Source organism: Hippichthys cyanospilos, chromosome 12 (genome assembly GCF_059441005.1).
Source record: "Hippichthys cyanospilos isolate Australia breed blue-spotted pipefish chromosome 12, RoL_Hcya_1.0, whole genome shotgun sequence".
Classification (NCBI taxonomy): Eukaryota; Metazoa; Chordata; class Actinopteri; order Syngnathiformes; family Syngnathidae; genus Hippichthys; species Hippichthys cyanospilos.
In genome coordinates, this window is record NC_142380.1 from 14,004,312 (window position 1) to 14,031,869 (window position 27,558).

At 39.9% G+C, this 27,558-nt stretch overlaps 1 protein-coding gene across 3 annotated transcripts; it reads left to right on the forward strand.

The window, feature by feature from the left end:
- The first annotated feature begins 1,659 nt into the window (after positions 1-1,659).
- LOC148414999 (TSC22 domain family protein 2-like) lies at positions 1,660-25,627 on the forward strand. 3 transcript variants are annotated; one of them, XM_088430306.1, is made up of 5 exons: positions 1,660-2,151; positions 2,260-3,938; positions 11,223-11,297; positions 22,992-23,043; positions 23,953-25,627. In XM_088430306.1, the coding sequence occupies exons 2-5, from the start codon at positions 2,299-2,301 to the stop codon at positions 24,307-24,309; spliced, it is 2,124 nt and encodes a 707-aa protein (XP_088286432.1). In that variant the 5' UTR covers positions 1,660-2,151; positions 2,260-2,298; the 3' UTR covers positions 24,310-25,627. The 3 variants fall into 3 exon arrangements, with proteins under 3 accessions (XP_088286432.1, XP_088286430.1, XP_088286433.1); XM_088430304.1 differs by having other exon boundaries at positions 1,660-3,938; XM_088430307.1 differs by lacking the exon at positions 11,223-11,297 and having other exon boundaries at positions 1,660-3,938.
- Positions 25,628-27,558: the final 1,931 nt, after the last annotated feature.

The following is a 27,558-nucleotide window of genomic DNA, read 5'->3' on the forward strand; positions in this document are numbered from 1 at the left end:
AATTCAAAGTTTTAATGCTAAAATCAAAACATGCTAACTCTAACGAATGGAACACTGTTTTTGTTTTAAATAAGCATGCTGAATATAGCATGCCTTCTAAGATCCTGTTTGCCTGCTATGCTTCACTAATGTATTGCATCACACTGCCAATAACATTGTTGTAGGCATAATTTTAGTCATTTTACTTTTCACACCGAACAATCCAGAATATCAACAAACTTACTGAAGTCAGTGAGCTCACTCTCTTTTGGTAAATTATCTAGTTCAGTTGTGTCAAACTCATGTTTATTGTGGGCCACATTGTAGTATAGTTTCTGTCAGCCGGCCTGAAAATATTTTGTGAGTGCGTGTTTGTCACACACTTACCTAGTTTTGAAATCAGAGGCTGGTACAAACTGTTCAAAAGACAGATTGGGAATTTTTTTTTTTTTTTAAAGACAACTTGCAAGTTCGGTATTTAGCCAGAAATTTGAAGTCAAATCAGCATTTCGCGGGTCACATAATACTGTATAATGTGGCTGGCTGGATCTGGGCCCCGGGCCTTGATTTTGACACCTGTGATCTAGATGTACTCCTGGATATAAATGCAGTCTAACTGATACCAGATGCATTGAACTGTTCTACCAAATTGACCTGCACTAAACATGCCGTACTGATCTGAATCTATATTATGAGACTAATGAATGATGCAATAAACATGTCTAATGTTCTGTGAAATGAGAGGCTGACAGCAAGATCATTTGGCGCTTGTGAGGTGGCTTGGTGGCTGGTATGAAATGTCAATCGACAATTTTGACATTTTAGCTTTAATAAAGATTTTATGCTTTATTTCTGTTTTAATAACCATAGTAAAATAAAAAAAAAATCAAGTATTGTTTATGATATAAAATAATACACCTCTTACAAACCAATTTTAATTTTCTTTCTTTATCTTTAATATTGTTTTAGGTCCTTTATCCAAAAACAAAGTTATACTTGATTTATTGATAGCGTTACAGAAAAATGTTGAGCAAACATTTTCTAAAATGAGATAAAAAGTATAAGATTGGCAAATGATATTATAATTACATTAACAATCTTAAATATTTAAGTATTGAAAATAAATTATTTTCTTAACAATAACTTAGGTTTGATATGTTTTTGGTATGTATTTATTTTTCAACCTGATTTTTTTTTTTTTTTTAATCATTTATCTCATTAAATTATTTCGTAATTAACCCGAAATAACTATTGCATTTTTAATATAAATTAAGAAAATGCATATTTTAATTTACATCTATATAATATATTTTATTTGATTACATCCATTACAATTAATTACACAATTAAATAAATATGTTCTCGTTGTAATGCATGAAAGGTTGTTCGTCTCTCTGTGCCCTACAATTGGCTGGCAAACAGTTCAGGGTGTCCCCCGCCTACTGCCCATTGACCGCTGGGTTAGGCACCAGCAGACCTGCGACCGTAAAGAGGCGAGCCACGCTTTTCGTTGTTTCACCCCAATTCTCAAATAACGCATTGAATTCGTCTTGTTCCGTTCTCCTGGTCGCAATTACGGTTTCCTACTTTTCCGCGTGCTAGTTGAAGGCAGCACCAACCGAACTAGTCTACCCATCAGCCACTGCGCCAGCATACAACATACGAACATAGCCATCTTGTCACCGAGTCGGGGAGGTAACAGTGCGGCTCTCGGTTTATATTCTCGTTATTCCAACATAGTGACAATCTAGCGCATGCCCACCCTTCCTTTACCTTGACCGTAGTTGCGTTTATGGAAAGCGAGCGGTGAAGTGAGTGGAGAGTGCGTGGGAGAAGTGCTTTGCAGAAGATGTCTCGCTTACTTGTTCCGACGTAGAGGGGGAGTGTGCGGCAGCCAGTTGGCTTGATTCGCTAGCTTTTTGAGAGGGCTGCGGGCCCTCGTCAGCCCTCAAGTCTCTCCCTCCCGTAGCGGTGGAATACACTCGGCGGCAACGGCACCGACCGGAGGAGACTAGCGGGCAAAGCAGGCAGGTCGCCCCCGGACTTTGGCACAACTCCGTCCGGTGTTTGGACGTTGTCTGCGTCGTGAATCGCATCCGGAGACGTGAAGGGGATGGCGCAGATTCACCTCAGTTGCTCGTACTTCTAAAATATATCCCAGTGTCTCGTTGAGTAAGTCCTTGATCAATTTTAACCCCAGAAAACCTCAACACTACCTGATGGACAGGACGTAGTTTGCCTGCTGTGTAATTGTCAACCTCTCCTTTTCTGCTGGAGCAGGATATAGACGCATTCGGGGTGAGGAATCAGCCTGCCACTATGTCGAAAATGCCGGCCAAGAAAAAGAGCTGTTTCCAGATCACAAGTGTGACCCAGGCCCAGGTGGCTGCCATCGGGGCGGCGGATGACACGGAGAGCCTCGAGGACCCCGATGAGCCCCGCGCCGAGGATGTGTCATCAGAGATGTACGACGTGTCCCAGGCAGAGTATGAGCCAGCGTGTGAGAGGAGTTCATCTGAAGAAGTGCTGAATAATGCTGGAGAGCTAGAGGCACCGTCACACTTACCTCAATTCTCTGTGCTGTCAGTTAATCCTATAGGGGATTTTTGGAAACCGCCGGTATCCGGTCTGGTTCAGCATCCCACAGTTATTGGGAGTACAGCTGCCAGTACACACCATCAGGCTACCCCAACATCCAGTCCCGGGCCCGGCATGGTGGCTGTAAATGTATCCCAACCCACAACAGTGCCCGGTTCTGGTCCTTCTCCCGCCTCTGCCGCCTCCACAGTGACTTGTACCTCCCGTTTCAGGGTCATCAAACTTGACCACGGTACTGGAGAACCCTTCCGAAGAGGCCGGTGGATGTGTACAGAGTTTTATGAGAAAGAGTCAGATGGTTCTGCAGTGAATCGGACTGCTGATGGCACAAGGCGAGATGCAGGCATGGCGCCTGAGCCTGCTGCAGACAGAGACAGTGGGCTGGGGCAGACAGTTGGTTCTGCGGTTGTCCCTGTAACACACACAAACCAGGTTTCTGGTACTTCACCGGATCTCGTCCGCGTTCATCCAGCGGAGACGTCGGTGCAGCAGAGCTTCGTCACCCGGCAGCACCCTGTCAGCGGGTCTGGCCCGCAGATTGCACTCAGCAGTAGCAAGTCCACGTCTGTCCCAGTCCAACCTGCGGTGGCTAGCATTCAACCCGCTGCCCCCCCGAGTGTCAGCAACGGATTGCCTCACGTACAGAAGTTCCCCATTTTGCCTCTGTCAGCCCAGTCGCAAACTTACCAACTTTCTTTGGGGCACCAACTACCTGGCCAGAATCAGACTGAGTTTTATCCACCGCAGTCTGGGCTCACTGCAGGTCAGTCATTGTCCGGCCAGTCTGCAGTGCCAAAGACAATAGGGCAAGCAACATCTCCTGCTATGCCCCAGGGGTCTACAGGTGTTTCCACTTCTGGTCATTTTGGGGACGTCGCTGGCGGCGGATCATTAATCACCGGACAGACAGCAAGCGTTGCGGGCTCTACGATGGCCGGCGGATCTACCCAGGGACAGTATGGTGCCCCTGGACAGGCCAAAACCCAGGTCGTCCATCCTGGATCCTCTGGTGTACAAAATGTGCCTGTCACTACAGCGAACTTGGCCGTGCCCCTCACTGTGCCTACTGCTGTGCCCAATGCCTCCACCGCAGCTGTACCAAAGGTCACAGCCACTAGTTTGACTCCCGGCCAGATGAGCCAAGGCAAAGCACCTGGGCCGTTGGCGGGTCACAGCCTTCTCGCATCCGGATTTGTGCAGGTAGAGGGAGGCGGTGCAAGGAAAATGGATGGGGTTGTCAATACACACTCATTGGGGAAGGATCTGGTGAAGCCCCTCATGCCTGAGAGCCTGCAACTCACAGCTCCAACTGTCAACAGCCTGTTTGGAATCCACATACCTGTTGACGGGGATGAGGAGAGGTAACGCTCCTTTTTTTTTTTCTTTTTTGTATGTAAACAGCTTATGTCTGTGATAACATTTACATTGTCAATATCATGCTTTTTGCAGAATTGTAACAGTTGGGTCAGTATGACTCAAGTGTGTCTGAAGTCTTTCTCAAAATCATTTGACCGTTATAAGATAGGATAATTAAACTTAACTCTTACAAACATTTGCACATATGCAAATACAGCAATCCAGGGTCACTGAGCCAGCTCACCCCCTGAATTGCTCTTCGCCTAAAATGTTTCCTCCAGGTTATGCCCCACACAAACACACCTACTTAAAATGGGCTGTATGTGATTTTAGCAAGTCTCACATATATTAAGTGGTTGAGCACAGCATTTATATATTACAACTAATTAGTCCATTTAATTAAATAAATCACAAGAAGACCTCAACTGTTTTTGGCACAAGTAGCTGGTGTGGGTTAGCTCTATGCACAAATAATTCCCATAGTGTTAATGGTTAAATGAAAAAAAAAAAAAAAAAAAAAAAGCAGAGACTTCCCGTAAGTCAGTGAGACATGCAGGGGTTGAAAATGTATCAGAGGAGGTGGTAAGAGGAAGGAAATATGTCAGATGTTTCTCACTTGTGCTAAAAAAAAATTGACGTAGCACATGTGGGGAAGATACCCATCACTTCCTCTACTTACTCAAACACACAATCATGCACGATACACATTTCAAGTGGCCTTTTGTGTTCATGTAAATTGTTTCAGTAACAGTATCACCCTGCAAGAAATAAGTCTTCTCTACATTAGATTTAAAATCAACATTTCATGTACATGATAGTGACCAAAACTATCACTAATCTGAATCATCACAATATTGCTGACAATTGTAATGAACAGGGAAGCCAGATATTCTGCATGCACTTAAACTCTTGGGGGTTTGACCCAACGCTGTTTTTTTGATGTATCAAAGGAAAAGCATACAAAAAAAACACGAGGAGACTAATATATTGCATAGATAGTACAAACATGACAACTTTCAATATGCCACCCTGCCAACCCTTTTCAATGCTTGCAAACGGGAGGATGAGAGGTACACCCTATAGGTGTCAAATTTCAACCATGTCAGGCTCATTTACTGCCATTCAAATTATGAAATATTGTCAGTTTTGGACATATTTAAAACCCGGTGTTTAATCATGCATTTCCCTCGAGTTTTGCATTAATCTTTTCAACGGCAACTCACAAATGGGGCACAATAGAAATTTTTGTGTTGACACCCCTAAAACACCGGGTGGCTCTAGTGGGCAACTTATGATATTCACAAGCCTTTCAATTACTTTGATGATTGGCTTAGCCTGGACTCCAATAATCCAAAAGTCTTTAAAAGTTACAATACTCTATTTATGACATCATAAATACTCCTATTTCAATTTCATAAATATATAAATATGCAGCGTGGTTACTTTTGCTATTATCACATACACATTTTGTACATAAAAAAAGATAAAAAATGTATATATGTCTGGTTAGGGCTGATGACACTGAACATTTTGAGGGGTTGAAAGTAAATATATCTTTATATTTGACGATGTTATGACCGTTTCATAGTCAGCCCAAGTTGAGGCCACTCAAGTGAAAAATTCCTGGACCCCCTGGAGTTAAATATGGGAACACTTAAAATCACCAATCCTAACTGGCTGCTACCCAAATGAATTTTTATGCATGGAGAAAATATCGACAGAAAAAAAAGAAACATGTTATACACAAACACTTTTCCCTTAATCCTCCTCTTTGTGGGTAGAAAAATCATTAGTCATCTGAGTTGCCTTACTTTGTGAAAAGTAGATTGTTGATTATTTAATTTTCAGGATAACCTGCTGCGATACTGTTCGTTTATTTAATATAGGCTTTCTATTTGAGATTATTTGATCAGTACTACTTTGACTCATATGTGTTCTCACTAGAAGACATGACATTATTTACCTATATCTTACAAAATTATTGATACATAATACCTTAATAATTCTTACCCGCAACATGTGCACCATTGTAAATTCACCATCAGAATTGTTTTTTTAAACTATATCTTTAAATAAGTGCAAATCAGGTAAAACCTTAGCACTTTAATTTGTATTTGATAATAGGGCTGAAGCGAGTCCTTGAGTAATTTGAGTACCTTGGTTAAAAAAAGGATATAGTGCTTGCCCTTGATACCTGTTTATTAGTTAATGCTTTGCATGACCCTAAAACAACTCTAAAATGCGGTGTGAGAGCCAGCTTCAAAATGAACCTTACTTTACCAAATAAAATGTGGACATGAATGCCTTGGTGCGCTTTTAATTTAAAGTTGACTAGTCTTGGCTTGACTAGTCTTTTCTTATGTCACTGTTGCTCCCGACTCCCAATACATACTACACAACGTTATTCTGAAATAATTTTCAACCACCAATTCAGGGCACGAACAAACATTTACTGTAACTAAGCTTAGATGTGGCTTTGTTGTCAGTGTTCACCGGTGGCTCAAGCTCCATTATTGCTGCGTTTAGCATAAATTAGCCGCTAGCTAGCAGCGCTCGAGTGCTTCGTTAAGGCTGACTTGATAGATGTCAGTGTTCACCGGTGGCTCAAGCTCCATTATTGCTGCGTTTAGCATAAATTAGCCGCTAGCTAGCAGCGCTCGAGTGCTTCGTTAAGGCTGACTTGACTCCATTCCCACTGATCACATTTTTACAAACCACATTGACTCAAGTGTGCTGTTTCAGTGTGCAAATCTGTCTGTGCAAAATTTAGAGAGGGAGATCTGGAGAAGGGTGGTACTAAATCCAGTTTAAGTTTAAATGAAATAAAATTGTCCATCACCACAAATTTATAAAAGTTAATAATTCATCATTAAGTATAAATGTATTTTTTTTGTGTTTATAATTGTTTATCACCACTCCCCCCTCCAACAAAAATGATCTGAAAACTCAATATTTGATTAGAATTTTATGTAGTATATCTGAACGCCAAATATACTGAGTAGTTGCAGTCCTACTTGATACAGTGCATATTTGTTCAGATCACTATCCAACAAAAGCATCTATCTTCAGTTACCCTTCTTGCTGGTACCTAACGTGCTGAGGTGATGACACAAATAAACATCTGATAAAATTCATTGCTCTTATCAGAAGGAACTGAAGACAAGAGTCCTATAGTGCAGTGTGCTTGCTATTTGCAAGCCATTCGATGCGGAAGGTGTGTCTGAATTGAGCTTAAACTCCCTCAAAGTTGTACCATCAGATGATCACATACTCTCTTTCAAGCTGCAGATGATCTCCTCACTCCTCCTGATTTTTAGAAAAGCCAGGTCTTTCTATTGAAATTGTGACAAATATCTATTATACTGTATTGCCAAGCTATCGGCTGCTTTACGCGCTAGTTTTCATCGTGGTCGCCGGTGCCAAATAAGGGAACGCTTGCACTGTGCCCCATCGTCCCTGCGTCACTCTCTACACTTGGCGCCATGACAACTAAGTTTATGAAAGCACCATTTATTCTTCTCAATGTATACAAATTATGTTGTTTGGAAGACAGTTCTGGTGAAGCCCTTTTTTTTTCTTTCTCTGAATTGTGTTTCTCACTGAGGACTCAGTTCCCTAACTGATAAGAGCAGGGGTCCCTTACCTCAGCAAAGCCCTATCGGACATGGACATGAAGCAGCACTCTTTCCACTATGGTACTATTTTGCTGATAAGAGGTCTTTCAGTGGGGTGTGCCGAGCAACTGCGCGTGTTATACACATTTTCTATACATTCCCTTTAGGGGCCCTCCTGAAACTGTATAATGTATGTACTGTATGTCCCAGTGATAAATAATAACAGGCTGTTGTGGATTTGCTACCTGCAGACCAGTGCTGACAGATGAGCCATGACAGCAGTTGACTTGCAGATGAGGTGCTGAATGACACTGTTTTTCTGCAGTAACTGTATTGTACTACAAAGATATTGAGAAAGCTGCAGAGGGAAACTTGTTGGGCGCTACTTTGTCAGGCATTTGAGCTATGCTTCAGTCACCTCTCCACAATCTCTGTTCTTTTTCTACAGTTTGTCTACAAGCTTATTTTTCTGCTTTATAGCAAACACCCTTTACCTCTCAGCTTGATTTATGTTAGTAACATGGGAATTTGTTTTAAATAGCAAAGCTCTGACTCTATTGATTGATTCTAACACAGTTTTGTAACGTAACACTGTAGATAAAATTTCCTCTTTCACCTTGCCACTGCAGTCCTTCAGACAAAACAGTAGAGATACCAAAGGCATGAGAACCAAGATGCTGCTCGCATACTTGGAATATGATTCATTTTCCTTTAATGTTCCCCAGATGGTTTTTGCAACTCAAGGTGTAAAAGAGCAATGTGACATTGTGATTAATATTTTTGTTTTGTTTTGTTTTAAGAATAATTTATAAAAACATTTTTTTTGTCTGGCGAAGTTAAGGCAGTGTTTTGCTTTGATTTAGATTTGATTAGCCAACTGTTCAGGAGCCATAAGTCTTGACTTTTTGGATCGAAATCTACGATCCTTGGCACTCCTGGTTTCTCGCACATTACAAAAACATTGCACGTTAGGTAAATTGAAAAGCACGAGACTTTCCATAAATGTGGGTGTATTAATAAATGGTTGTCTATATTCCTTGCAATTGATTGGTGGTCAGCCTGTCAAGCCCTCTGACAATCTACAGCTACAACAGCGCGCTGAGCTCGAGTCATCTTTCTTCTTCAGGCCAAAATACACACAGTAGCTGACCTAAAATTCCATCGTTAAATTCTCCCTGGACTTCTAAACTTGACGCTAAATCCTCTTCTCCTACATTTTGAGCCTCAAGACACAGGGATTGCTGCTTAGGACTTTGTTGCATAAATGCCTATGTTGAATCCTCTTGTACCAAGACCTAACTCTGACAAGTCACTTATTAAAAAAAAAAAAAAAAGTTAAAAGCTACATTAAATGGATATTAGCAAGTTATAATGTGTTGTAATGCCCCAACAAGTGGTCAGGTATTGACATTGTTGCTGCTGCACTTTCAGTCAATGGTGACAAAATAACATATAATAAGCAATTCATACAGAAGCTTCTTCAGCCCCAAATTATGCCCGAGCACCATTTATTCTCATGTCCTTTTATACTCCTTTTGTCTGAAAGGCTTCATACTTTTAGCTCTTCCTTTCTTTTGGACTGCATCCTGTGCCCACAAGTTAGCTGGTGTGCAACTTCTTGGAATTCAAGACTGCCCCCCTTTACTCATCACATCTTCAGAGATTTACTCTTGGAATCGGCCTGCATGAATGCGATGATGAGTAGTTTGTAGACTGTGATTTCCCATGTTTTTCTAGAATCCAGATCATTTGAACTAAACTGGAACAAGTCAACTCAACCAATTCAAATGTTTGGGCTAGCTTCTTCCCAGTGACAAAATAAATAACATCAGCAATTTTCTATCAACCACTCAAGTGAAATACTTTAAAATTGTTGAAAAATTAATTGGTGGTAATTTATTCATATCCAGAGAGATTTTAACTTCATTTTTGGAACTTTTCACGGGGGGTAATCAAACCTCTATATCAGGGTGGTTACACTAAATAAACCACTGTCAAGGTCTGGCTGGAGTCCACTCCATGGATGAAAATTAATTTACCTTTATCACAGCACTGCTCTTTTAGATTCATGGATATTTAAAAAGAGTTGTCTTTTGTCTGGGCAAAGTGCGTCACAAACTGAAAATGTTTTTGATTAAATACCCCTCTGTAAATGGCTGGGCTAATTTTGCAAGCTCTTCTGCTCCATTAAAACTGGCCTTGGTAGCGGCCTTGCTTTATCATTTGGCATTTTTAACAGATCCTGCATAGATTTAGGGTTGTGTCGCTACGTAACTGCCAAATGCACGCACAATTTAAGTTTAACTTTGGCACCAGGTCGGTCATAAGGTGCATTACAGCAAATGAGTTAAATCTGAGTCAACTCCAAGTCAACAATCCATACATAAGGTGCGCCAATCATGAGACATCAATCTTTAAGAAAATGAAAAGGTTTTTTCTCCGCCTACTGCCCGAAGACAGCTGGGATAAGCTCCAGCATGTCCTTGACACTCGTGAGCATAATCAGTTAAGATGATGGATGGATTGAATATGTTTTGGTATACATATTTGATACTTCTGTACCGTCACTTGTATACAATTAGTCAAGAAAGGGGGCACGTTGCAAGAATCTACCAAATTGTAGCCCAAGAACCTGTGCGGATTGTTTATGGGTAACCTGTACAGTCCCACCCCTAAATTCATGGTTTTCTGTTGCATGAAAACAAGGAATGATGACTCACTCCAAGTCATCTGACCTTGATCAATGTAGCCTATGGCTGGATTTCTGTGAGCTCTGAAGTTTAAGCTGTGAAGGGAGAGTTTGTCTCGGGGGCGTGTCGTGGAATTGCACGTGTGTACATACGTGAGTGTGTTTCAGGGCTTAAGCATGGTTGCCCACAAAGTAGAAGTGTGCATAAGCATAGGGGGAGGTTTGTGAGCGTGTTTAGTCATGAGGTAATGTGAGGAAGAGTGGAAGTGGGTGCATGTGTGTGTTTGTTAGTTTTCTAGGAAAAGGGTTTGTGCTTACACACATGCTGTAAATCAACTCCTTATTCCTGTGTGTGATGTGCGTATGTGTTGAGCTGATGTGCATCCACACTTGCTCACTGTTTGCTAAGTTGTGTTTGTTTGGATTGCTCGTAGTGGTTTGCGAAATCGTTTCAAAAAAGAGTCCAAATGTTTGGGTGTGTGTGTGTGTTGGGGAGGGGGTAGTTGCAAGGGGACACTGTGGGGATTTCCTTTCCTTTTTTCAGCACACATCCGTTACTTGCAGGACACAATGTTCTCGTAGCCAAACATCAGGAATATCTGTGCATTGGACCTTTTATTAGGTACATAAAAAACATTTCACTATGATTTGTCTCACTCCAAATGTGCGATCTACATGAGTAGAGATCTGAGGAAGAACGGAATAATTCTGCTCTTAAACCCAACAGATAAGTTTTCACATTTTTGCTTATTGCTACCTACAAGGGTGTAGTGGAACACTGTCTGTGGTCATTGAAGGACATGGTTTGGCCTTGATGGAGATTTGCGGTCTACTGAGAGTCACCTAGGCTAATGGGCCAAGCAGCTTAATTGTGTTGCCTTTTCTAAGAATCTTATTTGCGATGACACAATCATCATCTCTTTTTCCCTGTTTCAACTGTCCTCATTTCTTTTTCTTTTCCCCTTTCCTGAATCTGGCTGACACAGGAACCCCTCCAAGGCTTTCTACCAGGCCTTCCAGTCTGGCTCCAGATTAAGGGACTCAAAGGCCCACTGTGATAGGTACAGTACTATACTGGAATGGACTGACCTGGGTCTTGCAAAAGTGCGATGATGTGTGTGCAGTGTTCTTTCAGTAGCCCGGGCCTTTGTTGTTTGCCACATGCATGAAATGATTTGGGGAAAGCTTGGCAGCTAGCGTGGAATTGGCCAATAGACTTCTCAATGACATCTTTGTCTTTCTCCAATATTCTCCACTTTTCTTCTGCTTGCACTTTCTCTGACACTTTGTTGCTGTTGTTCAGTGAAACCGCTAAAGTAGTGCCTCAAATTTGATTAGAAACATTACAGGGAAAAACGTACCTCGCAGTAGGGTGGGAGAAGTATTTGATAGCTAAATTTTTCTAATGCAAATTTAAATGATTGAGCTAAAGTTAATATGAATATTGATCACAGTTCCAACATCAAAACAGGGTAATTAGATTACCTTAGATTAGAATCAGATGATCAAATTCCTCACAATTTCTCCACCTGACCATAACAAAATATAGTATGAATTAAACTTGATAGGAAAAATTCCAAATATTAGGGCTTTACCAACAATATTTTTCCATCCATCCATCCATCCATCCATCCATCCATCCATCCATCCATCCATCCATCCATCATCCATCCATCCATCCATCCATCCATCAATCCATCCATCCATCCATCCATCCATCCATCCATCCATCATCTTCCGCTCATCTGGGGTCGAGTCGCTGGGGCAGCAGCCTTAACAGGGAAGCCCAGACTTCCTTCTCCCTGCCTACGGCCTACAGCTCGTGACCATAGGTGAGGGCAGGAGCATAGATCGACCGATGGAGAGCTTCGCCTTTCGGCTCAGCTCTTTCTTCACCAGGACACACTGGCACAGAGTCCGCATTACAGCAGACGCTGCACCGATCTGCCAAGGGTATTGAGCTGGTCCACTGTTCCACGGCCGGGATGAAAACCACACTTCTCCTCCTGAATCTGAGGTTCGACCTCATAACAGACTCTCTTCTCCTGCACCTCTGAATAGACTTTTCCGTGGAGGCTGAGAAGTGTGATCCCTCTATTGTTGGAACACACCTTCACACCTCTGTAGTCCCACAGGCCAAAAAGTCCTGGGAGGACTCTTTCTTCAGCTTGACGGCAAAACTTTCATCATTGAATTAGGGTTAGTTGAGACATTTTTAGCATCATACTTTAAAATGCCATTTTAAAAATCAAATTTGACTTGTCAAAATGATCAAATTTGAAGAGTCGTTGAACTTTCAGTTTTGCAGATACAAGACTTCTATCACTTCTGCCTCTTTTCCTGGTGTCATCTTTCACATTCTCTCTTCTCTCAAATATGTTTTGTCTTAGTTAATTACTTTCACAGATATTGAGGGTCAAAAACAGAAGAAAACAAATCTTCGCCCATTTTCATAGTCATATTGGAAATTAAAACCTGATAAAGGGAGCATCAAAAGAGATGGAACCTGGTCTTGTGTGGGATAGGAACATGCAATGCATCAAGGCACTGGGGCTACATGAGCACTCTGGAATTATTATTATTATTCTAAAGAAAGGACTGGCATCAACAAGAGAGGGTCAGAGAAGGTGAGAGAAGAAGAACAATTAACAGATGTTATGAGAAATAAGCCCACTTGCATTCCAAATCTAAGATCAATCCCATAACTCCCAACTATCACAATACTGTTCTGCCGCACAGTTTAACCATGTGCTTCATTTGTTGTCAGTCTATTCTGTTGGTTTATTGTATTTTAAAGTAGCTGATTCTATTTTACACTTCTGTGATACCTAACATCATTAACCACAACCAACCATACAGATTTAGCTGGGAACCTTTCAGATAAGAAGTACACTCCAAACATGAACATGAATGAACATCTAATTGATTCTCCAGATTGTTTAGTAACGGGTGCATATTGTTTGTGTCTTCTAGGCAAAGTAAGTATACACTCACGATGCAATTTCTTTCTTTTTTTTTTTTTTTAAAACAAGACTTTAAAACAGCAGTGGTCAACTCCAGTCCTCGAGAGCCACAATCCAGCCTGTTTTCAATTTTCCCTTCAACCAACACACCTGATTCAAACGATTAGCTCATCAGCATGCTTCGCTGAATCGTTATAACAATCCTGATTTGAAACATATGTGTTGGTTGAAGGGAAACATTGAAAACAGGCTGGATTGTGGCTCTCAAGGACCGGACGTGACCATCTCTGCTCTAAAATGTATTTTAAGTAATTATTTATCAACGTACAAACCATGCAAATTGTTAAGCTAACCTAAGTGCTCATTGTACACTTTTCAAAGGTGTTCGGCTGAATCGTATTGATTCAAAGCGTATCTAACTTTGTACAACGAAACACCAAGCAATTCCATAAATAAGATAACTCGCTAAAACAGTTACTGTAAAAATATTAATATAGTATAAAATAATTTTGTTTTCATAATTTCAGTCTGTAGAATCTTATTTTTTTATTTTATTCCTTTTTTAATCAATTCAGCTTTCCGTCTAATCAAGAAAATAGTCTGCAGATTTAACATTTGAATTTAAGAAGTATAAATTTCATTATATATAATTATTAAGAAATTTAAAGAAGTAAAAGCTTACTACATGAAACCGAACAATTCATTTTTTTTTATTCCATCAAACTGCAAATACTTCAGACCCTGGTAACCAAAAAATACATTTTCTCCTCAATTCAAATATTTTTATAAAATTGCTTGGCAAAGTAAAAAAGAAAAAAAAAATCAAACCTGAATGGTGAAACACTTTTCAGCCATATCGCCCACCCCAGCCTGTGTCAATAATACACAGTACCAACTGTTTCATTACTGCATTTTTAAAAGGAATCACATTGTAAAATGGTGGTGTTGAATGTAAGGCGTTGGAATTTTTAGTGCATCTGAATTTATTCCTCGTACAGTCAGAAAAAATGCTGGTGATACCAGTGCCAAAAGACAGTTTAGAGCAGGGGTGCAAAAGTCTGGTCCTTGAGAGCCACCATCCTCCCTGTTTTTGATGTTACGGCAACACATGTAATTGAAATGCTCAACTTATTGGCAAGCTTTGTTGAAGCCTGCTTATGATCCTGATCATTTGAATCAGGTGTCTTGAAGCAAGGTTGAATAGAAAACGGGCTTGATAGGGGATCTCGAGGACTGGACTTGAGCGCACCTGATCTACAACCTTGTATCCTATGAAGGTCTTTTGCTAAGTCTGTAGATGTGAATCACCAAATTTGTTTGCGATCATCTGGTTCAGTGCCATTGATTGATTGCTTGTTGTATGGTGGGCCTTGCCCTTTTGACTGTAAATAACATTTAGACAGAGTTTTATATATTTTTTTCTAAGTCTTAATATTAATAGTGGTCAATTATTTTTTGAAACTTGTATTACAGTGAAGATTAATGTACAGGTTAGTACAAGGGGTTTGGTACCTCATATCTGTTATTTCTATTTCCATTATTTTCTACATTTAAAATAAGTTCAAATCCAATAAAATCAAGGGCTTTTTGCAATTTTTTAAAAATGCATTTTAAAATGTTATTCCAAGTAGTTTTCACAACAAGCTGGCATCCACAATACCATTGAGAGGTGATTAGTTCAGGAAGCAGCGTCGAATCATGACATGGAAAACGCTTGTCCACTTTTAGCATTCGCATCGAGTTTCACTTCCCCGTAAGCAAGCTTCTCTCTAACCCTTTATAACCTTGTTGGTCATATGAACGCTCATGTGGCATGAAAGAATTTTATTATTCAATGTGTGGTTCACTATTTGTTGTTTGGGATCCTTTAGCTTGTTTTTCATTCCCAGAAATGTCCATTTAACTTATACCTTCTGACCAAATGCTTCACTTAAGCCACACTTGGTGCAGCAAACTGCTTCTGTCTGATGACCTTAGTCGTATTTACATTCTAAATATACAAGACTGTGCTAGTCAACATTTTTTGCTTCTTTACAACTTCAACTTGTCACTTCAGATATTGAGGCAAAAAGCAATCTCAATAGTGCTGATGCATATCAGTACCTATTGTACAGGAAAGTTGGTCTCGTATTTTTGTCGACCTCCCCTCCCCTCCCCCTAGTCTAGAAGAGACGTTGGCTGGTTGCACACGTATGACCTATATATTTTTTTTCAGTAGGGGCTTCGTGGAATTTTGGGTGCAACCTAGATAGATCCCTGGTTAAAATAAACTGTACCGGGAATGGTACAGAGTGTTGTTTACCAAGTCACGCCTTCTACACCATTCGGTGGAGGTTTGGAGTTTTAAAGTAACAGCAACCAGACTAATGTAAATGTATTCCAAGCGACTTTCATTATCGGCCTAATTTATTGACATAATTTCGAGATCAGTACAGTCCTTTTTGACTATTAAAGGGTCAGTAATATTGCTCTGATAAATAGCATACATCCCTATCAAAAAAAGTGTAAAACATCCGCTTGTCAAAGTTTTTATTTTTTTTCTTTAATTTTAGTAATCATTATAAATGTATATGTTTTACCTGTGGTAATTGTGTCAAAATGAATGCTATGAGCAAATTAAAAAATCTAGCTGTGGCAAAAAATTTTACATCAGTGGCCCAAAACACAATATATTTGAATTACTACAGTGGTACCTCAATTTACGATTGAACCATCTATGAACCTATTATAGGCCACCACCTGGTCAACTGCCTATTTATTTATCCGCTTCGGTTTGTGAACAAAGATTTGCAATAGAGCGTTAGAGGTTGGCAGCCACATTCACAATAAGCAGCAACTGAGTAATTCTCAAAAAAAAAGAACTTGGTATTTATTAACAAATATCATAGACTCACATTGTTTATCTAAAAAAACACAGCCACATAACTCTCATACAAAAGTTCACAAAACATCATGCAAACACTAGGGGTGCACATTTCCAGCTTTGCACTCTAGAGTGCCACTTTTTTTAATAATCCTTTCTTGCTCAATTTTTGAAAACCTACATCATGACTTTTAAGGCTGTTTTTTGAAACGTTTGTTCATAGAGGAGAAAATAACTTTTGGAATAGATGTTCACACCTCGGTGGCCACTGTCCAGGAAAGGGTGAAAACAAACATTTTTTGTTTGTTTACTGAGAAGCTGGAACTGATTCATGGCCTTTCATTCAACAGGGGAGGTGAGCATGATCACAGAGCAAATTCAATTTTAGTAAAAGCACCAATGAACCGTATGATAATAAATGACTAGTCACATCATTGAAGCTGCCAACCAATGCCCATCCCACCATACATACCAGTGAATAAGAGGAAATGAAGCAGTCCCACAAATACGCACACTATTACTGGTGGGGTGAAAACTATATCACATGGCCACATATTTCTTTATCCACTCCCCCCACAGGCTTAACTTATACGAAGGCCTTGTGTTTTAGGTTATTTTAATTTCATCTGTCTGATCTTACCAGCTGCATAGAAGATGTTGGCTTCACGGTTGACTGACCTTCAATTACAGTTGTTTGTTCTATCCACTATGGTTGATATTGGATATGCACTAGGTTCTCGTGGGACCAAAGAACGTAGACACACTCCCAACAATTCTTTCTAAATGGGTTTCATTCCCTGCTTATAATAGAGCAGCCATCATCATACGGAATGTAAATTGTAATGAATCGAATATAAGTCGTTTTACAAGGGTTTGCTCTTATGTTTGAGTAATCTGCACTGCTACATTTTTGTGGTTCTTATTTCATGCCTGACCTACTGGCCTTCAGTGCAACTATTTCTGAGGCACAACACTTGTTCTCAAAAACAAAAGGCTTCCCATTTGGCCATCCTGTCTGTCCGGTCAATTTGGCACAGGTTCCTGTTTGTAGATTTTTTTTACTTTGTTGTTGTTTTTTTTTAAGCACACCCGCTTCCTCTCTGTTCTTCCATTTGCACTTAGTCAGTCCGAGTTCCCTTTAAGCAAAGGGATCAAGTAGATGTCATCTTTGGCAGGATCAACATGACATCCTCTAAAGCACCACAACCATTTATAGCAGGGGTACCCAAAGTTTTTGCCCCAAGACCATCTGTGGTCTACATTTTGGTTTTTTTTTGGAGGGGAGGGGGGGTTAAAGTAAGTATAAATGCACAATAGGAAAAAATAGAACAGAACAGACTCTCTTGTCATTTTACAATACAACAAAATTAGTAGCACTGCTCTTATTGGTGCCTATTAAATTAATATGAACATTAAATAGAGTAAATACAAAAGAAATGATAGTTTCACAGGAGCTGTCACAATTGTTATTGAGATTTTCAGTCTGTCCTTGTTTTGTTGTTGTTCAGAGTGTTAATACCTCTGGGGAAAAAAGACGTCCCTGAGTCTGTATGTCTGGCTTTAATCGGCGTTAGCTATACCAGCTTAGTCCTTCAATTGACAGTGGCTCCAAAACGTCGCCTGGTGATGAAAAAACAAGCTTATAACCACACAGGATATCTTCACTGTTGGTTGAAATATATATAGCGCGACCCAACTACTGTAACTGAGGTTTATTGTGTTAATCATTGAGAATATAGGCAGTGCAACGTAAGCATCTTACCTCAACCACATCGGGAGCGAGAATGGCAGAAGTAGGCATCACCATGCATTTTTCAACTGCTGTAGGCACACCAGCTTGCGTCATAATCTGTTTTAGCCCTATTATTTGTGCGTGTTTTTTAATTTTATTTTTTGTACATCATGCAATGTAATGCAGTCTACCAATAAAACCAGTGATATCGATAAGTCAGCGCTATCGGTGCATTGAGCACCCGTGTTAAATGTTAGGCTCAACAAGCAAAGAGAGTACATAGTTTTATCGTTTTATATGTGCAGATTTGTTTCCTAGTTTTTTCAATTATTATAAAACAACTTGTCAAGAATTATGTGGAAAAAATTCATGCCAAAAAAACAAGACAAGAAACCTTATTCAGCCTTCCTCTTCCAATCTGACTTTTTCAATTTCTTGCAGGCACATTTTGCATTTCAAATGACCTGCCCATTGTTTGAGCCCAAGTTTACTTCCTGAAATTCGGGCCTTGTCTACATGTAACCGGCTTATTTAAATTTGCATAGTCTCCCCCTCGTCGCTCTTGTTTGTTTATCATAAAGAAGTTGCATCTGTACGAAACCGCATAGTGCGGTTTCAAATTCGTACATAAGCATGCCAAGTCGCTAACGAAGCTGGAGATAATCAAGCCTAGGCTACCTCTACTAAGGAATATGGGCATACCAAGCGGCACTCAAAAGTAAATAAATACTTTCTATATTTTTTATTTATGATGTTTTTGGATTGTATACATGTATATTATATATACGTAGCACTTACTATACTATTTTGGTACCAATTTTTAATATGTACTGTGTGTACAATTTTAATGTTTTTACCTGGAGTTCTAAACGCATTAGCTATTTAACATAGGTTTGGAATGCCCGCCATACGGTGAATTCGTTTTACGAGCCCAACCGCGGAACGGATCAATCTCGTAACACGGGGGCCCACTGTATTATTGTTTTGAAAAAAAAAAAAAAAAAGAAGCAATTTTCCAAACTTTAGATTGGTCATTAATTTGTAAAAGTAATGGCCTACCCATCTGAACAGACCAAGTATTGATTTTTCAGAAATTATGAAATTCGTCAAAATGGGATTAATAGGTTTCTGGACCGCTACCAGTGCAATGTTAAATTTGAGTTTATGAGGCTAAAACATCAGGTTTTAGTCAGGGTTTTGCTCCCATATGCCCATGACGTTTGGAGTAGGATTTTTAATTGATAGATATATGAAAAAAAGAATCCAGTGATATTTGCGATGAGAACGATAGATGTTGTTCAAGCGTAATCAACCGCAGGAAAAGTTTGCATCCTTATTAGTAGTCTCTTATCCCAGTAGCCCCTTGTGGGTGCTTGACCTTGCATACATGGCCACTGTTTACTTTGCACACTGCTCCGACCCATACGAGTTACACTGCGAGTTTTGTTTTGAAAGTCAGCCACTCAAACAAGCTCTTTGTTAGTTTGACATGAGATCTGTAGGCTTAAACAAGATCATGTGTGTCAGGAGATGCAGTCTTGCCAAGCTCTCTCTGACTTTCTCTCTTTCGCTCTACAAAACACAAGCCATTCACACTGTTGCTGTTGCTTCAAAAGTCACTGCCTTGTGCCAGCTATTCCTGGAAGTTCAAGTCTCAGTTCCAGATGCTGACCTAATATGGGTTTGGCTTGATCGTCATCCTGACTGGTTTCAGTGTTTTCAAATATATTTTTGACCAAGCACCTAATCATTTTACAGACAATTCAACCAAATCACTTTAAAGTTTTTTTTGACCAGTGAGATTGTTCTTAAGGCCTTGTCTACACGTAACCAAGGCTAATCCAACCATAAACCTTTTTTTATTAAAAAAGAAAAAAAAATGCTGCGTGCACCAGTATGCATAGTGCGGTTTTATTCATTAACAAGCATGCCAGTAGTACATCACACTCTGTCCAATCAGAAAGAACATCCGTCTGTCACATCACCGGCATCGGCGGCTTCTTATTCTTCACCGTGAAATAGAGTGATGATGTAAATCTCCGGTTTATGATTGCTACATGCAAACGCAGATCCAGAGAATTTGGTAAATGTTGACTTTGGCCTGAGTATTTGAGACCTTCAATTTTAATTATTTAAGAAAAAAAAGGGCAAACCGGAGACATTTACTGGATGTTTGCAAGAACCTTGGCTATTTGTTGACAACCCCTAAGTCAAACAGTTGAGCAGCTCCCTTTAGCAGCTGCTGTGTACCTGTGATTTATGACTCACAAAGCTGTTGTTATGTAGGTTTCTCATTAAATGTGTTGAAATAGAAGCTCCTTGTAGGGTGGAGCTCATTTTGTTTGCCAGAAAAGAAAAGAAAAAAAAAGACAACCACAGCACTCAGTCAGTGTTTCTTTACTGTAGTTGAATGTCATCACTTTGGGTTTGAAAATTTTTGGGCCGCCGAACAAACAACTTCAAAAGAATTGCTGGTATCTGGAGGTACTCTACAACACCCCTCAGTGGTCAAATTCTTCTGCTGTGACGGACCTACTTGAAGAATATTCTCATCCCCAATTGTTGCCCCTTTTCATCAGATTCTTTTGACTTGTTAAAATTTTAACCCTAGAGAATTTGGACTCACAAGAAAAACGCTATAAACATGCAAAAACGGTTACTTTACATTCTATTTAATTTACCCTTAATGCATGTTTCTATAGGTTTGCACTGTTGAGAGCTATTTTTTTTTTCATAAAATACACATTGCAGATTTTATGTTGATATTGTTTACATTTCAATGGGGAAAGATGATTAGAAATACATTTAAATCTACTTTATGTAACATTTGGTTATGTAACCACTTAGGGGGGTGCTTTTAGGGGGGGTCCTATACTGTATTTATGTGAAATATGGGCCAGGGTTAGGGACTTGTGGCTCCTATAGTGTACATTCCTGCATGTGATTTATGTGAGGTGAGTGTGTTTATCTTTAGTTTGAGAGCGACTGAATGTTTTGGTTGCCATACTTGCCTTTTTCACAATACAGTGACTTGGAATGTACGTTTATGTTGGTTGTCTCCAGACAAGTCAGTCATACAGGACAAATGATGTGCAGCTTGACATCGTTCCAGTGCACTCTCTTGTCTGTCATCATCTGAAAGCCCTACTGAAATCACGCCTATAAAATGAAGGGCATTAAGGAACGGAACATCTTGTCCTGAAAGGGAGAATAATTGGGTATTTTTAAAGCAATGGATTTCTTTTTTTATTCACCTTCATGCTGCACCAAAAAAAAAAAAAAAGCTTTTGTCCCCCCCCCCCCCCCCCCTAATGACTTAATCTGTGGTAATATTATACGGCTAAACTGAAGATTTCTGCTCTCACGTTATTTTTTTCCTTTTGGTTTAAAAATATCTATTCCTACTTCCAGTGCTACCTCGTGTTCTGACATGGCATAGGAAATAATCAAATTTAACTTCATTGCTCATAAAATGAGTTTTTGTTGACTGCAAAAATTGCAACTTTGCTCACTTCCAACTGCCGTGACATTGAACAATTACATGCTTTTGCATTAGATAGAAGAAGGTACAATTACTTTTTCCAAACCTGTTGCCATACACACAAACACAAATAGCTTTGTGTTTAACTTGGTAAGCTCAGAGAACATCATTATTACAGTTATTCACTAGCCAGTGTTCCCCACTACCTGTGGTTGAGATGGCCTGTGCCCATGTGGTAGATTCCACAAAGTGGCAGCATAGCAATATTTTAATCATTGTACAGTGCAGGGCCTGTCTTAATGAACATGGCTGTAAAAAAGATTTAGATGTTCTGTATCATGATGCATGAAAACGTAGTATGAGTTTTTCTTTGTGTGAATAATGGAGAATTTTGACCCAAAAAATAATTTCAATCTTATGAAATCTGCAAAATGATCCCCACACGTTTTTGGTGTTGGTGGTTCAGGTTAACTTGAGACTGCTGCCTAATAACACAAGGGTTGTAATTTTTACACCCGACACCTACGTTATTGCAGCTCGTCTTCAAATAATACATTTTTGTCAATAGTTTTAGAGCCGTAATTTTATTCACAGGGTTCATTGGGGAATCACAATGTTGTTTTGTACTCTCAACCGAGAGCAACATGCAGATGTATTGTTCTTTTTAGGCCAGTAGAGGGCAGTAAAGGTTCAATCACCAACAGTTCAGGCTTTTTCCAATGGAAAAAAAAAAGGGGGGGGGGGTAAATGGGTTGTAAATGTCGCTTTTTATTTGACTCAAAGTTAAGCCCATTGTACTCATATTTTGACGGATTCTTCAGTGGAGTTTTACTTGATGAATGAAAGTGGCAAAATACTTGATTTAGAGAATTTATTTGTTTATTTTTTTTTAGTCTTCGCAGTCAATGTTCAAAACTGAATAATGCCTTACAATTATATGAACACCACTTTTTATTTTATTTTTTAGGAATAAAACCTCTGTCTTATTTTACTATTTCAAATTTACACATTACAGTATGTTGGTTCTCAGTGAGCTTAGTATTTTTTAGATGGTACATTTGCTGTATAGTTACTATAAAGTAACTATACTATAAAGTAAAAGTTTAGACTTTAGAGTCTAAAGTGACAAGGGAGTGATTTTGAACACAACCAATCTCTCCCGCTTGCTCCTCCTATTTCTCTATGTAGTGGTGGTTTCATGTTTCCATATTCTAAATGCGGTTACACTCGCACCCACTAAATACCCCCCGTTCACTACCATGACCCTTTTTTGCGCAACTGCCCCTGGAGCGGTCGGTGCCGGCAGACAAAGCATGCCGTGTAGATTCTCCTACAAGGTCCCATGCTGTCCCGCCGGCCCGGCCCAGGGAGGGACGTGCCCGCCACTCTCCCCTCGCCTGCCATGCAGGTAATTAAACGCTTGCTGCGCGACTGCAGAGCTAATGGCTTCAAAAAGCTTGGGAGTTTAAAAAAAATGCTTTAACCTTGTTGGATTTGTATCTCAGAATGTTTTGGATTAGAGTCTCTCATCACAAAATGCCTGTGTGTTGCACTAACCTACTCTTAGCTTTGATTGTGAGTAGAATTTAACGAGTAGTATTGATTTTTTGTTTTGTTCAAATTGTCCACAGGTTTTTATTTTACTGTATTTGTTATTTTTCTCCCATCATGTTTTATGCATCAAAGCTGATCTGTTGTTTTTCTTGTTTGTTGCAGTGCCTCTGGAACCAATATTGTTGCCATTGATAATAAAATAGAACAGGCCATGGTGAGTACTCACTTTATATGTGATATCAAAGTTTTATATGTCAAGCCAAATTCTACTGGGACATACATATATAATAATTGCAAATTTGATATGGTCGGTGTCAGCTATGGGAAGCTGCGCTGCATCCGAGATTGGGGAAACTTCATTGCTATGGCATATCGTGCTGGCACACAAAGAGTGGTTCAGAACATTCGCATCCAACTAAATATAAAGATTGTAAAGAAACTTGTTTTCTATCTATCATTCACTGCCAGCTGTTTTCAGACCCTTCCTTACCCTATTTTTTGAAAATATAAATCAATATATAAAAAGTGTAGAAATGCACCTGAAATTGAATGTCAGGACAATGTAAAGATGTTTAAGTACGTCTTTGAGTCATAGGCCTTTGAATTTCAGTGCCATTTTTTTCAGACGCTTCTTTACCCTGTTCTTTGAAAGACAAATCAAATTTGTGCTGTCCTTCCTTTTTTTGTGCTATGGGCCATTTAGTCTTTTTTGAAAAACAGAAGGTGGATTATTACTAGAATAAATGCTTACGCTTTCAAGATGAAAAGGTGCCTCTTTTATAACACATACATGTGTTTGATGTTCAGCCCATTTCACAGGCAACACAAGGTTCAACTCATTCTGCTCATGTTGTCTATTTCTACTCAGTTGCTTTTTGGAAAAGTGTCGTAAGAGGGATCAGAAAAGTTGCAAAAAATGACAGCATTGATTCTTACTGTTTACAGCCCTATTTTTAGTGTAAGCAGTGCACATTTGCTAGTGATGATGGCATATTAGAAGTTCAGTGGGGAAATTTGGGAAATTTCTTATATGCGTAAACTGAGTTAATCGTGGAAGAAAATCAAACTTACAAATCAAGGTACCACTATATGATGATGTTGTGTCTCTACTAAATACCTTCAGGACCTGGTGAAAAGCCATCTGATGTACGCCGTGCGGGAGGAGGTGGAGGTCTTAAAGGAGCAGATCAAAGAGCTCTTCGAGAGGAACTCTGTGCTAGAGCGGGAGAACGCCGTTTTGAAATCTCTAGCCAACAGTGAGCAGCTCTCCCAGCTTCCGATCCAGTCGGCTACCGCTTCCACCGGCGCAACACCGCCAGCGCCACCACCTCAGCCTCAACCCCCGCAGCCCCCCCAGCAACCGGCGGCCGGGCTTCCGCCTCAAGCGCAGCCTCCTCTCCAGCAGCAACACCCGAAAGCCCAGCAGACTCATCCTCAGCTCGAAGCAAGCCAACAGCAACCCAACGTCACCTCAGCTTGAAAAACCGCGCTACGGGTGTAGAAAACCACAAGATATACGTCATAATTACAGTCAACCCCCGCTATTCACGTGGGATTGGAACGGTGCCCTGCTGCCAATTGTGATGCCAACCCAAAACTCAATTATCGCTTCAAACTCATTATTGCCCTTTTGATTTAGACAAAATCTGACTGGAAGTAGTCAAAATGCTAACAAATCCGTGGGAATAGAATGAATCCCCGCAATCATGAACACAAAAGTGTACTAGAAATAATGAGATATTAGCTCATATATATATATATATATTAGCAATACAATATATTAGCTCAGGCAAGACTCTCAGCCAACAACCCAGGCCAAACTCCCTGACGGTCAAAGCTCAGTCAAGAGGTGTGAACAGCATGCAATTCTCAGAAAAACCTAGGGATATTTGGTTCTTGAAAGAAATGCAACGGCAACATTTTAAACAGGTGTTTGAAACAAGGTCTTTAGCAGAATCCACTCCTGTTTCTTTCTGCGACTTTTAGTTTCTTTGTTGCGGTCTGCTGATGAAGCTAGTAGCTCAAAGGACACCTTTTCAGGACACCCTGATGGTCTTAGGGAAGAGTGGCCACTGAGCTCGAAGTGTGACGGGAGAAGTCAGAGAAATGCTTGAAAAGTGGTCAAGAAGGTCGAGTTAAGTCCCCTATAAAAGTTACTGGGCCTTTTAGGCCAAACCGGAAATTTGCCTCTAAGGCTTAGTCTCCTAAAGTTTGCGTGATTTAAGGACACCAAACTCAACTTTTCAATTAGCCCCATATTTGGCACTATCTTGTGGCATCTTAGCACTTGACAGAGTGAGCACAAAACTATACAAAAAGATCTACAGAAAAGTGGGGGTTCACTGTAATCATTGTGGATTATACAGAAAAAAAAAAGTTTAAAAAAAAACTTTTGTCCTCTTAGCCACCAGCTTGACCACAAAGTGCAGTGCTTGTATGTGCTTGCATGTTATGTTTGTGTGACTGATCTTGTGTGTGTGCGTGTGAGTGTGTGTGCCGTATGTACGTACGTACGTCTGTCTGTACTGTGGGCCTTTCCAGTGTTAATGCAATCATCAGGAGACAGTATCAGAGAACTTTGTGGTGATGGTCGTGTTTCTTTTTTGAAACTTGGCTCCCTCCTCCTCATCCCCTCGTGTGGATTGCAGGGGTCCAAGACTGATCTGAGACCTACACATGTCCATAAAGGAGAGGATAAAGGGAGTAGTTTTGCCTCACATTAAGGGACAAATGATTGCGCCCTACAAAAAAAAAGAATATTTTTTTAAGATCATGTGGGTAAATTAGGGCAAAATGGGGGGGGGGGGGGGGGGGGGGGGGGGGGGGTTTGCCTTGCTGAATCCTTGTAAAAAAAAAAAAGCGAAAAAAAATGGCGCTCCACCTCTGTCGTTACTTGTACATCAAGCCTACCATTAGATTTTTGACTTCTGCTGTCAAGTGTTTTATTTATTACTGGGCTGCCATATTCATAAATTAATTGAATGAAACTATAGCCCTTCTTATTCGTTATTGTATTTTTTTTAACAGTGTTCGGTAAAAGAATGGCCATCCCTCCCTGAGAGGGGGCACCGCTTTAAATCAGGGGTTCTCAAACGGGATTCAGGGTCTGCTTTGTGCATATATACATATACAAGAGAAAAGAACAAATTCCAACAAGAAGACAAATCCAGTTGCCCTCAATTAATGACATGCGCTTATATTTATATATTGTATTTTTAGTACATCTAATAAGTGTCTTGGGCATTTATGCTATTTGGCTAATATCATGAGGAACACAGTCCAATTCAACAAACTTACCAATTACAGCAACTCTATTCAGGGAATACAAAAGATGAAATGCAGCTTTCAGCTCTTTCTCGTTCAAGCATGGAGATTTTTTTCGAGTAATGTGGTCAATTACAAGTGTACTCAGTGGAGCTACTCCCATGAGATGTGGACAGTTTAGTGAGGGGAAAAAAAACATCTTTTATCTTGTAACCTTACAATTCTTAAGTGACTGACAATTTTTCAAAAAGTAATTTGTTCGAACAAAATTTGATGAAAATATTCATCTTTACACTGTTTTTTACAACATTAGGAATGTTCTCTCCAAAATAGGCACCTTTTTGATCCCAGTAGTATTTAGATCAGTTTTTCACAACGCTCATTGGGGCAAGGACTATATTTTGTTTGGGGGTGTCATGGCAGCACCCAAAAAAAGAAAAGAAAAAAAGGATCCATTTGGTAAATCTGTCATGTTGTGGAAGATCTTTTAATCTTTCTGTCTCTCATTATTCACAGCTGGCAAAAAAGAGAGAAAAACAAACTACATATTTAAAGTAACTGATTTTTTTGACAAATTTTGTATAATTCGATAAGTTATGAGTAGATAAGTTAATATGATAATGTGTAATGTAGCCTTATAGCCTCTTTTTGCACACTGGTTGGGAAGCTCCTATACATGATATTTACATTTATTTGGTGTAAAGATTTTGAGGGGAACTGGAAAATATTCTCCCAAGTCCCCTGAAAGTTTGAGAACCCCTGTTCTTGCATGTAGTAGTGCAAAACAAAGTGACAGAATCCTGACAAACGTGAAACACTAACTCAAATTTCATGCTGCCCTTGCCAATTTTGAGTTAACAAGTATGAATGTATTTTATCAAATCTTCAAAAGCCTCCATAGGTGACTCCTCACCTGCTGATATCAAATTTGATCCAGTGCCCAGGGTGAGGCATACCGTGCCGAAGTTGTTGGCTAAAAGTGAATCGGGATTGCCACACCTCCCCACCTTCGCTTGGGTGAGGGGCTGGAGGGAAAGCTGTGAACTCATTCAACGTTCTTTGTAACCAAAGATGCAAAGCTGTGTCGATTGATTACTTTTTTTTTTTACGCACACGTGTACACTACTTGGAAAAATAGTAGGATTTCGGGTGAAATTTCCGAATGATTGGAACATTTCTGACTCCTCCCATCTTTTTTGCAACCTGTTTGATGACACTGGAAGGTCAGTGGCCATTTTCTCAAAAAAAAAAAAGTCTGCTCGATGAATCTTGAATCATCAAAGCCTGCTGCTCCCACTCCACTGTTAAAACCAAACTCTTCGATTGGCCTTTTGTAAAAAGTCATGCAAATTTCCTATGACGTCCACTTTAATGCCTTGCTGTGACTCTTCCAATCACGGTACATTCAAAAGTTGTCCAAATTCACTTCATCTGAAAGGGATCCAGTGCATGTGTGGTTCATTCA